The sequence below is a fragment of the Cyclopterus lumpus genome, chromosome 18 (genome assembly GCF_009769545.1).
Source record: "Cyclopterus lumpus isolate fCycLum1 chromosome 18, fCycLum1.pri, whole genome shotgun sequence".
Lineage (NCBI taxonomy): Eukaryota > Metazoa > Chordata > Actinopteri > Perciformes > Cyclopteridae > Cyclopterus > Cyclopterus lumpus.
In genome coordinates, this window is record NC_046983.1 from 9,713,400 (window position 1) to 9,730,804 (window position 17,405).

At 40.1% G+C, this 17,405-nt stretch overlaps 1 protein-coding gene across 1 annotated transcript in view; it reads right to left on the reverse strand.

Moving 5' to 3' along the window:
• Positions 1 to 17,405, reverse strand: part of LOC117748153 (adhesion G protein-coupled receptor L3-like) — a 122,186-nt gene that overhangs the window by 33,587 nt on the left and 71,194 nt on the right. The window contains exons 11-15 of the mRNA XM_034557787.1: positions 17,362 to 17,400; positions 8,824 to 9,007; positions 4,782 to 4,904; positions 3,530 to 3,735; positions 1,012 to 1,188 (exon numbers count right to left, since the gene is read on the reverse strand). Of these exons, the coding sequence (XP_034413678.1) occupies positions 1,012 to 1,188; positions 3,530 to 3,735; positions 4,782 to 4,904; positions 8,824 to 9,007; positions 17,362 to 17,400 (729 nt within the window). The remainder of the gene's footprint in view (positions 1 to 1,011; positions 1,189 to 3,529; positions 3,736 to 4,781; positions 4,905 to 8,823; positions 9,008 to 17,361; positions 17,401 to 17,405) is intronic.

The window sequence follows — 17,405 nt, forward strand, 5'->3', positions numbered from 1 at the left end:
CCCATTGAGATCAGAGATCTCTTTTAAAAGAGACACCGAGCCAAGACCACTAGCAACACTCGTTTCACACTAATTCAGGGTTACTATGTTTTGCCAGTCTGTAGATCGTACCATGCAGTAGTTGCAGGTAATCTAAAAGCTTTCTTTCCAAAATGCGTACAGTACATATAAAAAAAAGTTCATTCACTGCCTTCCTGATAATTTGTGGTATCTATCATAGATACCGCTCAGTGTTCTCACCTCCAGTAATTCCTGGTAGTAAAGCAAATTGAATATTCTTTTAAAATGTACATTCAGGGAACTTAAAGTCCATTTTTGTCAGGGATTAGATATTTGCTATTTAGCTAAATGGAAGCATAAAGTGAGACACAGTAAGAAGATTCAAACAAATCCGGTTACACCAACACTTTCTCTTCCAAATGTGGCCACTCAAAGAGAGGTAGTTTAAGACATATTAACAGAAGTATGTTTTGATGTCATACATGGACTTTCAAAAAAGGTTTGAAGGCCAAAACAAATCATTACTTATAAAACCAATGTGTAAAAACCAAACACGCATTGTATGCTGTAGCTCTTAAAAAGCTGCGTACACAAAATACACCACCCACTGGAGCCAATCTTATATTTGGGCTGCTTCACTCACAGGACCTTTAAGGTGGCTGTGATCAATAGACACTTTACACTGACAGGATCACTCTTTACAATTATATGAATACAGTGTGTGTATTGGCACTTTAAATCTTAGTCTACAAAGTGCTTTGACGGTTCAAAAAACACTTATTCCATTTTACCCTGTAAACTAAAAAGCAAGGGAAATAAAACTATATATCGACAAACAGCCGCTGCCTGAACCTTACTTTTCTTGTCAACCCATTAACTTGGAATGGACTGGCTGGGTAAATCATCATGGATCAAAGCATTTTTTTTCTCTCAAATGCATTTGGTAAATTGCACATTTTGGTGGATACATATGTCCATTGAGAAGTACAATTAGGAAAAGAATTGGCCTACCTTGACATCCACATGGGCCATGAGGACAGCAAAATTGGTTAGATGGGTACAGGAGCATGTGGTGTGTGTCCTGTTGGTGCCGAGCAAGCGGCAGTCCTGCGTCGACCAGTAACCAGTCATGGTTCTCTTGGAATAACTCCAGAACGAACAGTTGGGGTTGAAGTTCTCCTCAGATTGCTGTTGGAGGGCAAAAACACGAGTCAAATCAGACACAGTGGAATTAATAACAGTTGGGCATACATGTCCCCTCGCTAGGTACAACAGGGGGGTCTGGAGTTAATCACATAATGGCTTTGTCCATTTCTACCTTCCTTTGCTTGCAGAATAAACACTCAAAGCAGCATAGTTTTCCCCTGCTGCAATCTGTATCCATTCTAAAGTGAATAGCAGGTGGTTTTACTGTCAGACAGCATCAAGCAGCCCCATGCCTGTCTTATTGTGGTTTTTGACCTTTCTCTTTAACTTTCACTGCATGCAAATTGCCTACCCCACTGTTTAATAGGTACCAACGCTGTCGATGCCGGGCTACGGCCCTAACGACAAGCACACATCTCTGCTAACTCGCTTGCCATTTTATAAACGTCAACCACGAGCAGTGATGTTGTTTAGCACACAAGCACAACTGCTGATAAATAGATACATCAACGGCCTTTCCCTCTTGAGCCCAATTTATTTTGTAGCTTCGGAGACAAAAGGAGAGTACACTCACACTCCTTTTCTTGGTGACTCGCAGCTTCCTAGCTTAAACAAGTCTAATGTCTTACTATTAACACCATGAGGAGCTGTAGTTTTTCATAGTTTCACACTTGCTGTAGGGTAATTAGTCTAATAAGGTTTATCCTCGGTGAATGTAAATTTGCCGCTGACTGAGTTTACCCTTCACACATCCAAACCCCGCGTATCATATTCCACAGCAAGGAGATAGGATGACCCTATTCCATTATTGGATTTAATTGGTCCCATTAAGTGGTGAGGCAAGGAAGCAAAACAATAACTAGAGGACACATCATCATCCCAGAAGACCAGTGATCCAAAACATCATGGTTGAGAAGCGGGCTTAAGTGTGGGAAGCCTAAAAACAGGAACCCCTGCTTGTTATGAGAGTTTAGGTTTATTTTCAAGGACAAAGTTGAAGTCAACTCAACAGACCTGGGATAACCTTTAATTCTGTCTGGGAGCATAATGTATATAATTTCATATGCCAACAATGTTCTCTATGCAGGAGCGACATTCACTTAACCTAGTCCATAATAATACAATCATTCCAATTATCTATTTGTCTTTAATTCTTAGAGCCAAATATAAATCAAGCTGAGATAAAACCCGTAATAATACAACAATAGTGTAATATAGTGTAGCGTACACCAAATAAAATGCACATTTTCTTAGTTATTCAAAGTGAGATCTTAACACCACCTCTAATGGTTTACCGGAGAATAGGGACCAGAACGCTGTATTGGCACTGTATGCAGAACACCAATATTGCATCCAATCAAATGTAATTCATTGCGCAAATTTGTAATCATTATTATTATTATTATATGATTAATTGTACAGCCCTTGGTGTACACAAAATGCACTCTATATGTAAATTATGTATGTCTGTGTCACTTTCTTTGCGATGACAATACAAGCAGCAGCTCTCTTGGTGCACGCCAGTGTTTTTGGCACAGAGGCTGCAGTGCAGAAAACACACTTTTCCAAAAGGGCAGTGTTTTATTGAAACGACTTGATCTGAGCAAGAAAAGGGTATGAAAGCTCCAGTGCCCCAACATTAGACGAACAGTAAAATGACTGAATCTAGGAGCCAAATTACAAATTACACTTAAAGCAGGTGAGTCACAGCAATAACGGCGCTGACATTGGCCCTTGACATTTTCCCACCATTTCATTTTGATATCCATAAGCTCTCCTCCTTTCACTCTTTATCTCTCAGTGCATTTTCTTCTGCCGCTGTTTCTTCCTTCCAGGTCCCTCCTACACATTAGACTCGCTGCAATTCTCTTATGGTTGTTCAACATCCTCGATAATCGCTGAGGGCGCTGTTTGTAGACAAAACAGGGATATTTCGAGTGCGGCAGAGAGTGGAGAAGATAATGGAGTCAAGAGGGAGAAGTTGCGACTCCCCACAATGACTAAGCAGCCTCCAGCGAGGCTCAATATGACTGATATTTGTTCAAGAGATCAGGCTGGTATTTGTTCAAACTAATAAACAACAACATGGATCTCCAGCGTCACCTTGTGAGCAATTTTTCACACCTCCCATTGAATAAGACGTCATATTAACTTAATTCTCTTGGTCTGAGACGGGATTTCTACATTTTTCTTGCACTTCAGGGATAGAGAACATTGTGATGAAAGGGTTCTATTCAGCAGGCACATTCAATATGCAAGTGTGTTTTTTTGTATAAAGTAAAGTAGAAAGAGACAAAAAGCCCATTAAATGCAAACACAGTCACTTCAAAGGGAAAACAAAACACATCTCAACTGAGAGACACATTCAAAGACAGAAGATTACCTGTAGATGTCTAATGGTAAAAATGACAGGGTCGGAGAGGTAGACTTTGTTCAAGTCCTTGTTGATGGCAGCCGTGATCACCGGTGAGTTGACAATGACAGAGTAATTGGTAGCCATGGCTTCGCTGCCCAGCTTCATGCTGGCATTCTCCGTTGAAAGGTAGACCCCGATGTGTTTGTACAGCACGAACGCTATCCGAATCTCACCTGCAAGAAGACGAGTAGTCAATCTTCCACCAGTGACACGGGAGTAAAGAATACGGGCAAAAGTATTTGGACATCCCATTATTAAACCATTAGTTAGGAAAATGAGCTATAATAATTAACTTCTGTTGCTTACCATTTCTTCAAGCCCTTGATAAGCTACAACCCACACTTAGCTGCTTGATACACAGTAGAAGTAAATAGCATCAGCTTATGGCTGTATGGTACATGTAGTTAGAAGGATGGGAGGTAGCTGTACATGGAAGCTGCGTCCTGCTGCCTTTCTTATTCATAATGTCTTTCACGCATGCAAACACACACACACACACACACACACACACACGCACGCACACACACACACTTCTTACCACTCCTGCTGCCTCAATATTCAGCATTGATATGAAAGAAATTTCCCTCCCCCTGTGACTGCGCTCACTCACTCATGAAAAGAAAACAATGTAGGTGCTATAACACTGGATGAGGGGGAAAGACCCGCCATCCTGCTCTAACGATGCGCCCGGGCACGGCTGGACATCATCCAGCTGAGTGGCACCGGGCGCAGTTTGAGTCGATTCTGATTTGCATGGGTTGATAATAAAGTCTAAAAATGAGGCTGTATTGCTCCTGGAAATAGCGTTGTATTTTGTCTAACGGCCTCATTCACAGTTTAGAGGCAGTGCTTGAATGTAACTAAGTCTACAGCCAGGGTGGTGTTTGAAGTCTTGGAACAATTCTCGTCCTTCATATACAGCCTGACAAAGGATTTGGGTGGCAAATTGAAAGTAATTTACATGCATCTGTAATGAAATTCCTATAAAAAAACTCTGCAGCCCCCAATACAATATTACATCAAGATACACAAAAACAACTTGTTTATTAATTACAGTTTATACACCAAATAATACAACAGTATTTCTGTTTTAGCAGAGTCAAGTTCTGTCTATTACATTTCTGTTATATTACAAACTTAAATAACACAAGGCATGATTGCATTTCAAACCAAAAACAGGGGACCAGTAAAAGAAGATTCAAAAGTTTTGACGACTCACCATTTCTTCCGTGCTGCTTTAGCGTGTTCGCTGAGAGGTGGATAGAGTTGCCCTGTCCTCCAGTTTGTGGGAACTTCAGATCAGGCAAGTTCCCATCTGTGCTCATCCTGGCCACTTCCAGCTCTTCACACATACAGAAACAAACCCAAGCATCAGCGGTTATTGATCAATACATTTGATTTGTACGATACACAATAGAAATAATAGACATACAATCTGCTGTAGACAATATATTGCACAGGCACAACAGTGCACAATATTAAAGCTGAGGCCTTCAAGGATTTGTCTAAATTATGTGCAATATGGTTGACCATTCACTGATTGTAAACAATCTTTTTATTTTTCAGTTAATGTGAAACTTGAATTTTTCCCGTCCCATATCAAATGAACCTAAAAACCTCAAAATGCAGTAATGCCTTAACAGAAGTGGAAAACTTACTGAACAATAAAACCGATCATGCTTTGAAGAGAACCTGACCTCCTTATGACTTTTTTGTTGTCGTTGCCATTAGGCAACACAGCAGCCAAAGGTAAACACATTTCTAATCACTTCACTGATTCCAAAAGCCATTCTCCTATATAGCTGATTGTATTAATCCAAGCATCTCCAACGAGCACTAAATGCAACACATCCACTCTTGATTCATGCAGTTTTGAAGGAATGCCTCCCTCTAAACTCTTCCTATAAAGGGGAGGTTTGTGTTTTGTGAGAGGCCTCAATCAAATCAAATGACTAACAAGTGTTCAGGTGACATTGTTTCCTCTTAAGTCTGTCTTTGGCATTTCTTTTTACAAATATTTTTTTTTTTCTCGAGAGGAGCAGAGAGAGCAAGAGATACAAGGAGATAAAGACCATCTACGGAAGACAAGCTCACTTCTGTGGCAGCTCAACAGCTGTTGTGTCTGAAGCGAGCTCCTAATTTATGGTTCAAAGACTCCGGCTTCATACAGCAGAGGAAAATGAGCTGCTGATAGGAGCCGAGCTGAAATGAAAAAAAAGCTAATTCCATCAGAGTTATAATTTTATGATACAATTCCGTTTGATACAGCAGTCGAGTGGGCTCTAATCTCGAGTATTGGTGACTTGCGCAAAGTCTGGGCATTCCTAAATGTCAAATTAACTCCCAAAGCACTGAGACGAATCCACTGAATTCCTTGCGAGGCAGAAGTATGGAAAACAAGTTGCACAAATGGCAAATTCCAAAAGATGAGGTGAGCAGTATGGACTTATACAGGTTATGGGAGTAAATAACTAAACGGCCATTACTGCTGCGGCAGATCATTTGTAAATTCAGATGACGTGCTGGGGCAATACGTGAGGTTATCTGCAAGGCTTTTTCTTGGCCAATGAAATGGTCAATGATTTACTGAAGTCTCGTCATCAGATTGAGGTTTCCTGATAACCAGCGGAGACTGCAGGAAGTTAAATGAGCTCGTCCAAAGTGTTGGAACTGTGTAACCTACTCTTGTCTCGGACTGAAACTATTGCAATGTTTCATTTTTTTACGAAGGTGATGTCATGACCAATTCTAGTTGAATGTTTTGGGTCTGAATACCATTTACTTCCCTGTTGGCTACCTTCATCTGTTTGACAGGGTGATTTCCGACCACCATCAGTCCAAACGTGTCACGGTCAATGACACCGCATTCGCTCATCTCTGGCGTAACACAAAAAAACGTCTGGCAGATTAGTCTGCAGTGGAAAATCTCAAACACAATTCCATCCAAGTGTAGGAAATATAAACTTTGTTAAGCCTGATAAGGCATTCAGCTGATGATCTGATGTCAGTGGACTATGACACCTGTGTCTTTGCTAAAGGTTAGTGCCCACGGAGAGCTACAAACGAGGCCACATTTAATCCTGGTCTCATACCAAGGCTTCCCATACTTTCTTTAAAAAACCCTTTGTATTAACATTCTCTGGTGCTTTTGCAAAGGCCATGGGGGTTTGGTGATCCATTCCTATTCAACTTAGCTAAGACAATACTCCAGATAGCTCACCATTCCTTGGATTCCAAGCCTGCCTTTGGAATAAAGAAAGCATTTTTCTTCTCCCTCTCCAACTCTCTTTTCCCTGTGTGGTTGTGCAAAAGAGCTTACGATGGGCTTTAGGGAATTCCTTTGATGCCATAGTCGTTGTTGGACCCAAAGGCTATACCTTCAAAGCCCGTCTAAATAACACACTAATCGGCAGAAATCTGCACATAAGATTATCATGTGGAGAGTGAAGCATACTCTTGTGCAGACAAAGCCCTCGACGAGCACATGCACTGTGACGTGTAAACACAAACACAGACACAATGGGTGAAGAAATATCCTTCTTCTTTGAAAGTGAAGAAAATAGATCTCATTATGAGCTTAAACCTAAAATTGGAACGAGGCTTTCTTACTGTTGAAGATTAATTTTAAAGCAGAACAAACGGCTCATCGAGAATGTGTAACCAGGTGCAATGAGCTACAGTAAACCTGCACACACAAAACCCGTCACTTTACATGCAATTCATTGTGAGAGATCAATAATTAGCTGCTGCAGTGATTACTGATGTTTAAACGGGCCCCTCTTGTTGTCATTTAACTACCCTGCATGGCATGACGGATAGTCGGGGCCAACTGGCTGAAAAACACAAGCCGAGCAAACAGAGAGATAAGGCCCAGTAAACATGTCACCAGCACATAATTAACCAGACTACCACAATGCGCTATAAAACCTCACTCCAGTTGAGCAGGCATCGTCTCATTCCCCTCTCCAAACGAGCACAGAATCTCCTTAATACCCACATGAATTGTGTGCCAGATACAATAACATCATTTTATTAATTCTCCTGTCTGTAGACCTATATTTTTAGGTTGCCATGGCAGCAGGAACTTAGAAAAGAAACTCCACTTCTTCTGAGAAGAGGACGATACATCATAAAATAAAATGTTTTTAATTCCCCTTGCCCTACTTGCCGCCCTGTGCAAAAAAGGTTATATAATTAAATTATATTTTGAGCTTTGTAAATGGCTCCCAATGTAAACGGCAGATTTAAGAGCTTCTACCGTTGAACAACTGATGTATCCAGTTTTGAAAAGCTCACCGAGGGAAAATATTGATGACAGTTGTTCCATTAGCTGTTCTCACTTTATACAGTGAATAGTGAGTACTGATCTGACTAGTGGGTCATTATGGCTAATAATTAACATAAGTAAAAGTACAATCATTTGAGATAATTATTCATTTACAGCTGACTGTCATCAGACATAAGCAGCCCTGCCAAATTTATAATTAATCCAGTGACCTCCACACTTGTTCCACCGCCTCAAGAGCACAGCTGTCAATATGAGCGTACCCTGAATCAATACCTGAATGGTGAACTTTGTAACCTCCGTACAAATGGCAAGACCAGAATGAAACCCTTCAGACACATAAGGGAAGGACTACTGGGAAACATCATGAAGACCAAAAACATTCAGCTCTTTAAATTTAGCTTCCAATTTTCTAAATAACATAACTGACAACGCAAAGCCAATCATCTGTTTCTCAGCAGCTTGAGAAGAAATTAACTTAATTCTGTCCAAAATGGTTTCCTCATGCAGACAGACCAAATTAAAGTGCAATTTGTTTGCTGGCATAGCATTTCCATTGCTTCTATAGCTATAAATAAAGAAATACAGATCTCTCCACCAATTAAATTAATCAGAATTTATGCCTTTACTTCTATTTAATTTGAAAAGTATAGTAGAGCCATTCTATTAGATTATTCTATGCCATGTACAGTAAGTGTGTGAGGAACCAACCAGAGCAGGAGGAAGTCTCTACGCTTTCAACTGGCTGGACTGGAGAAAGACTTTGGTGCCAGAACAGAACGGTCAAAACGTGGAAGCATAAAAAAAAAGAAACGTAGGCCTCCGTGTTCAGTTAACAACTTTCATAGGAATTCATGGTGTGCCATTTTCACACATTGTTATAAATGGGTGAAAAAAAACATTCCACCCATAGTATTCTCATATGTCTAAAAACAAATGACAAATTGACAATAAATGACATTTTGCTTGTACTCACGGATGTTGTCAGTGTTCTCTTGCACAATGTCCGTCTTCAGCAGGTTATCCGCCAGGACGAAGGCCCCTTGCTCAACAGTGTCCAGCAGCATGGTGGCGGCCCGCAGCTGCTCACCTGTGCTCAGCTCCTTCCATGCTGCCTGGGCCTGCGGCTGCAGCAGATTGTTGACCGTCTCCACCATCGCCTGGGGAGTCCAAATCATTGATTTAGTCAACAGAAGCCAAGCTGGCCCGGGACTGCTGATGTTTGACATGTTGATTTGGTAAACGGTGAGAGTGAAGGAAGTGAAATGAGAGTTCGGGACTAAAAAAGAAAAAACATGATTATGTGGGATGGTGCAAGGAAGAAGCATGAAGTGGGTTTGTTTCCACCATTTTAAATGTTATAATCATCTTTCTACTGAGCACTCTTTCAAAATAATGTACAAGTTGTGCGTTTGGACATGGATTGTAACTGGTAGCAGCAACACCTGAATCTGTAATGACATTGTAGTTGTCTCTAAATTGCTGTTGTTATTGGTTCCTTTTATCTAACTAGAAGCATAATTAATCATGTAAGTGAATCAGAAGCAATGCTTACAAGACTGGAGTCCAGTTCTTACATGACTTGAGGCTAGAGTCTTTAATTGATGTGATTCATGCTCTTCCATGCAGACGATCCCAATACACAACAACACAACACAAACAAAGACACATTGAGACACGAAAAGGTATTTGCTGGTACCAACAATCTGCAACTATTCAGCACACATCCTTCCTGCATATAAAGTACAGAGCACCTAACAACCAGTATGCCCTTTTTAATCTCCTCACAACAATGCTAAAGCCAATAAGTAAAGAAGGAAGAAACTAGAACATTATCAAGACATGATGAAAAATTAAGAGCTATTAAACATTAAAAAAAGTTTATACGAATGTAATACTAATTGGTCATTTTAATTCTTGATCACTGCACTAACGAGCAAAATGAGCCTGACTGCAAGTGGAAGAAAAGTTATTACTAGGCCAATACAATACAGCAGGTGTTCAAACCAATACTTCATAGATATGTTGGTTTTCTATGTCTATAATATATTATAAAGAACTTAATACATCCGATTATACAGCATCATATAATCATAGTTATAAGCACTGATAATGCTTTATAACAATAATCGTAAAGTATTATAAAGCATTGTATAATGACTTATGAGAGCAAATATCATAATACTGAGATTTTATTTGCAAGGATCATAGTGTGTAAGTAGTAAGTATACAAAAATTAAAGATCAAACACATTTTTCGTTTACTTAAAGCAAACACTGACCACTTACTCAAGAATTATTTAATCATGTTAGAGTGCATTGTAATACATTATAAATATACTATGTTGTATTATAACTATGTGATTTATAATTATAATTATAATTATAATAATAAATAACATTATACAGTGCTACAAACAGCTCATAATGCAGTATAAGTGACTTCTCTCTGAACTTTGCTTAGATCCCCTTTTTGATCAATGGATTATGAAAAGGAATAAGAGTTTTAGTATGACTCAAAATCAGCACGGGGATAAAGCCAAAGGCGATAAGAGAAATCATGTGCTCTACGCTATCAAATTAATTATTGATCAAAAGACAGAAAAGAAACCCCAAAAACTGTCTTTACCAACAATCAAATGTGTAATTGCCCCCCACGATTACCTTTTAATGTTAAAATGCTCGTTTGTTTCAAATCACTGTGATAGCAAGAGGAAACGGAGGACTGACTGTATTCAACTCACTGGCGCTGGAGGATAATTTCAAACAGCACCAGCTGGCTTTTCCTCATTCAAAACATACCCTGCACACATTAAGACGCCCACACCCAGACACAACCGCACACACACTGTGAGAGACTGACGCAATAGCGAACACACACCTCTGCACCTGCTAGGATACAAAAACACAAGACAAACTCGCAGGCGCCTGCACGTACCCACCCACCCACCCACCCACCCCCACCCACCCACCCACCCCCACACACACACACACACACACACACACACACACACACACACACACACACACACACACACACACACACACACACACACACACACACACACACACACACACACACACACACACACACACACACACACACACACACACACACACACACAGACTGTCTACCAACTTTGATGTAATTATTCATTATCTGCAGCCAATCTCCAATCACACCCTTTGACATTCTGCCAGAGGCAGAGGTTGATTCACTCTCAATTAAGGAGCTCTTTTTCTTCAGGCACTGACATTTTTTTCTCCCTTTTGTTCAACACTGCAAGATTCTTTTATTTTTTTTAGCACTTCTTAAAACACTGAAATAATGGTTATTGTGGGAAAGGATTGATGGACTTGCAGAGGAAGCAGTCTCGCTTTTCCGCATGCAGAAGAGACGTACGAAAAGAAACAAGGCAGAATGATAGCACACCCCAAAGACAGAGAGATGAGCAGGGATTATACGATGGATAACCAATAATAATAGTAATAATGTACACTTTATTGATCCCAGTGGGGAAATTCTTTGCATTTGACCCATCCTTAGTTATTAAGGAGCAGTGGGCTGCAGTGAAGCGCCCGGGGGACAACTGGGGGTTCAGTGCCTTGCTCAAGGACACTTTGACATGCAACTATGGGGAGAGCGGGGCTCGAACCGGGTACCTTGTGATTACGCGACAACTCTCCCCATGAGCTACAGCCGACCCAAAATCCCATAATCAAGAGTGAGTAAAGCAACCAAGGGCAGGGTCTACTTTATATATCAACACATTATATTGTAAAGGTCAATTTCCTTATGGGCCCATTAGGTATGTATAACATCATCCAAGGAAATGCAATAAAGCTGACATTCACTCACGATGCATCACTTGGACATGCAATAGATTACCAAATCACTGTAGTGCAAATTATTCATTACTGGTATTAATATGCGTGTAGCATGTCATGTTTTCACTCCTTCAAACCAAAGAAAGAGATGTTGATATCAAGACTGTACCGTCTCCATGTTGGAAACCAGTATGCTTCACAGATAAGACAATTATCTTAACTTGAGCTACAATACACACACTATATCATAGAGAAGAACAACATGTATTTTTTTGTTCATGATCACAAAAGGAAACTATGCGTTGCCTTTGCTGCAGAGGAAGAAAGCACTGCACTTCTGTGTTATTACTTTGTGCCCCTGAGAGTTTTGTTAAGCTGTCTGTCCAAAGATCAGTGGAGCTATCGCCTAAGACACCGTCTGGGACATTGGGCTTTTTACATTTTACAAAAGATGGCGAAACTCTGACATTTTAAGATAAACTCTCATTTGCTTTCTTGCAGATAGTTTATATGAGATACTTGATAACTCTCATGTCTGTACGGTAAATATGAAGGTAAGACCAGCAGCCAGTTAGTCTGTTTACGTATCTTAACGTGGATTCAACAATCAGTCAGTAATGTGTTAGTTGGTGAGCTTTAGAGGTCATTTCTAGTTGCTGCTGGAGAGAGGTATCGATCACCTTACCCAACTGTCAGCAAGAAAACCATCATATATATATATATATATATATATATATATATATATATATATATATATATATAGATAGATATAAACTTATGTCTATATATCTCGTGTCTGCATGGCAAGTATGAAGCCACAGCCAGCTGCCGGTTTGCTTGGCATGTGCACCGAAGCATCACAGTCTGTGCAGGTGAGACGTGATGGTGGCTTGCTGCTACCTTACTGTTATTAGCACACTGCCACTCCATCTGTCAAATGGAGCAGCTCAGTCTACTGCAGCAAACTCCCAATCTTTCCTCTGTTTATATATATATGACATTCCTATGCTGAAAGAAATAAGACAAAAAACTATATTCTGGTTCCTGGTAGATGAGGACATGCTAATCTTGAACTGGACTCACTGCAGGAATGTTCCTCTTGGAACAAGCATGATGACTGGGCGTGAAAAGCTGCAGTGCACAGGCCATTTATACCAATGCAAACGGAAAGAAGGGAGAGGTGGACATTAGCGTGCGCTTGGCAGGAGTCCAAGCCAGCCTATGGTGTGTGTGCTTTTATCTGTGTGCTGATTGATGAAATGAACTCTGGGTCTGGGAAATTGATTCTGGCTGAGGCTGATCTCCCTCTCTTCCCTTTCTGGCTTTCTGTGTACACTCGATTCTCCTCCCTCCTCCCATCCTGTTCACCAGTTGGTTCCTCTCACTTGTTTTCTTTCACTGACGTTGAAGGCAGATCTCAAAATGGGGGGAAAAACAACACAAACAATCTTGTTCTCTCTGTCCTCTATCTGACTAGATGTCTCTTGGCGCAGGTGAAGCTGTTGCATCATTTCTGTATTTCTTTTGCCTGTTTTATTTGACCTGCCAGCCAAATCCTTCTTTGAAAATCTCTGCAAGCTTCATGTTTAATATTTCATGAAACCTTCCCCCTCTTGTAAGTGGGTGGTTGTGTTTGTGAGTTACTGAGGGATTACCTTTATGTTTTTGGTTTTATGTGTTATGTTTAATCTTACAATTGTACAAGTCCCAAGTAGCATCCCTTTATATTATGTATCAATGGCAGAGAGAGGCAGACTTTGAGACTTAAAGTGTTGTTTCCACAGCACTAACTCCGTCAGCACGACCGCAACATCCAGATCTAAAATGTGATGCTAATGTGAAAGTGCCGTAAACATGCATTATTTCTATTGGTTTACAAAGATAAGTCTAAATGTTGATGAGAACATGGCCCTACTTCTCACTTGCTTTATTAACTCAGGAAACAATGTGAATATGAGTGTTAGGTCTCAATCGCAAGTTTCAAGTCATCTTCAACACAGCATGATATTCATTTAGTAAATGATGGTCCCATTGAGAGTAAAATAGGCAATAAAGCAGGGTATGCGTTAGGGTGTGTTTACCTTGTGATTGACAGGTTGCTACTGAGTTGCTATGTGTTTCAGTGTTTTGATTTAGTTCTAACATTTCCGTCTCCTGAAAATGTCCTGGACTAAGCATCACCCTCTCGTGTCACGCCAACGAACAAAAAACAAACTGTGGACGGATTATATGCAGAACTCGAGCCTTCAGAACCGTACTTCACAAACCAATGGGTGACGTCACGATGTCTACAACTCAGCACTCGTCTGCTAGAACATCGTTTTACCTTGAAAAAGACTTCATGACGTCTTTTAATTGAGATGAATTTGGATTAAAGCTCACATTGGTATGCAACATGGTGTGTGATTGCAGTTCTAATTTGAAACGTGCAAACGGTGTTCTTTTATTGAAGTAACATAACATCGCTAAGAAAAAGAAGGTATGGAATTAACTACTGAATGAGAACAGTTGTTTTGTTGAACAGGAGAAGTGCGTCACAGCATATTGGTGAGTATGACTTGTTGTGAAGATGAGCATTCAAATTCTAATTAATTTGCAATGAGAAGTAATGAGTGCAGGTAATTCTTCCCCTGCTCAAAATTTTACCCAGACATTCAGTTATTATGTGGGATTGGAGGATTTACGGTAAATATATATTTGTACTGTATGCGTATTAATAGAAAAAAAGAACAACATGAAAACCTAAGGATTTTCTTATGCTAAATTATACATACGTTGGTTGTAACAAATAAACATGAAATCCTGAGTGCTGGAGAAATCCTTCTCGATCCACTTAAGCAGAAACGCTTCATACAGACTGTTCAGGCAGAACGGTGCACTGCAGGACAGATGAAGAGGTCTCAGTTATGAGGATGTGGTTATCTTCATCTTTTAACAAATTGACTACCAGGGAAATGTTATCATCTTGTTACATTCTCGAACAAGGAGCCTCCCCTCGTTTCGCCTGCTCTAAGGTCATCCTGCGCTGTGACACTCCCCCTAGTCATCTTTGCATGCAGAGGTGTCATTATAATGAGGGCCCGGAAACTCAATATCCTCCCTTTATCCTGAAAATTCACAATCACTTGGCTCCCACAAGATATTCATTTGTGATATTATGTGTCTAAATGGCTTATGGATGCATCATTTAAACTTCTGCTTTAAAACAAAATAAATTCAAAGCTTGTGTGTTTGACTTTAGCTACAACATGGATGGAACTAATCACGGTAATTGGACCATAATGTCACCGCTTATGAACAAGCTGCGATTACTATAACCGAAAGGCACAGGAGGCTGGCCGCTATTTTCATCATGTTTATTCAAAATCAAAAAGGCACAACAGAGAAACATTCCTCCAGGGGAACGACGGAACATAGGGAGGTGATCACTATACAGTACGCTTTGTAGCTTTATCAAGGCCAAATCCTTTTGGGTGAATCAATATCAAGAGAGATTCAGGAGTCGTCATAATTCATGATTGTTTCATCTGCACAAGATCAACAGAGGCAGGGAGATTGGTGCAGGTTGAACTCTTTGTGAATATGTAATTGAATCAGCAAATTAAGCTGTTTCTATTGAAACTCCCAGATGATCTGAACAAGATGAAGACCGCCGTACCAAGTGAATTCCAGTGTCCTCTTGTTTTGTCATCTTGTTTACCACTTAAACAAGATAAAAGCCCTCAATCAAGCCGAGAATCCCTCCTCATCTCAATTCGACATCAACCTCAAGCCCAGCACTTTATTTTGCGCTTTGTCCCCCTTCACCACAACCGCACCTGCACTGACACAATCTGCATTTTCCCAATACTGTCAAAGTCTGTTTTCAGCACCGTCTCTGAGCAGAGGGACAGCAAAGGCAGGTGCGCCTCTCATTTACCTTGTATTCCTCTGCTAATCCCATCTATGTCAACCACCAGGGCCCTGTTGGAGAAAACATTGCCCAATTTACCTAATCAATGAAAGTCCCTCAAAGGCGTGTGCAGTCAATGCCTGTGTTTACCTAAGACCACAAATGGTGCTCCATTATTCCGGTTCGTCAAGTGAAAGCTCCACACTGTTTGTCAACCCAGCGAGGGAACGGATGAGAGGGGGAGGTGCACAGCCGAGCAGTGTGTACAGTTATGTATGGTAATGTACAATATATATATATATATATATATATATATATATATATATATATATATATATATATATATATATATATATATACACACACACACACACTATGGACACATGAAATGAACCCAGATGCGGCCGTAAAAGCACGTGCATGTGTGCAAATCAATTTGGATCTGTTGGTCATTTTCTTTGCTGTATGTATGGCAATACTGCTCGGCCAGTCCAACACTTTATTCCAGACTGAAACATCTTAAAGATAATTGGATTGACATGAACTTAGCAGATATTCATGGACTGGAACCCAATAACTATGAGGCTGACATTTTCATGTTTTAGTGAAATGGCTCACCTCTGAATGAGTGGTAATAAAATCTAGCGCTAATATATGTGCAGTTGATTCCGTGTCAATTAGCATATGTTAGCATGCTAACATGGACAAAGCCCTGATAATTAGGTTGCCTTTGGGAGTCTATGTCAGGGAAGAATATCATATTTCAGAATTTAACTACACAGACAATTGGCATTTGTTGCCAAAAGAGTGTACAGAAATAGGATACCACCAGCCTTATCCTATGAGCGTCTCACACTCACAAACCCATCTGCACATATGAGCACGCTCAGCCATATGAAAGCATTCCAGTTGTGTGTCATTTGCACAATCACATGACTATACATAACAAAGGGCCTTCTGACATGCCTCAGAGGAATCAAGGAAAATAAATGTTGCTGAACATGAGCACTGCAGAACATACATACAAAACAACATATGCCTTTAATGTGCAGGTTTATTGGAGCCATCTGTATGGCAGACAGGAATGTCAACGTATCCCATAGTTCTCTTGTCAAGGTAGAAATGATACTGATGACAGCTAGTATGTCACCCCAATGATAACAAAATAACTCAGTAGCCCGAGAAATAGCTGAGGGAAGCAATAGACACCCCCTTAAATTAGGACACACATGTATTATGCATCAGGGAGAATCATAACATGCCATGATGGTGGCTGACTTTGTAGTTAGAAGTTGAGTTGCTGGTATAATGAGGTCACTTCTTTTGGCTCTTAAGCATTTTCTGAGAGTGCATTACATCTCAGCGAGCCTAATTTTTGACTGATGCTATCCTCTTATGTGGGTTATTTCACGGGAAAGACAATTTGATGATTTCAGGGTGTGTTTTTTTATTTTTTATGATTGAGACCCTGAAGAAACCCACAAAGGATAAATGGCATTTTAAATAATTAAATTATCAACCTCATGCTGAAGCCAAACATATAAGGGGAGGTGGGAGAACATATTGACATACTGTATGCAAGGAAGGTACAATGATGACATATTAAATGTGGGTTTACTGATGTTCACTTAAAAATAGTTCAGTGAAATTTGACCTTTTAATTTAATAACATGTAAACATACATATATAGTTATTTTCACTTAAAAAGGTCAAACTTCAATGACAAGGTACAAATGTAAATGACAGTACAGCTTCCACAATGATGGAATGGAAAGTGGGTTGGGGGATAAAATACCTGAACATAAAACCGGCAAGAGCGCTCTCTTTTCTGCAGCTGCA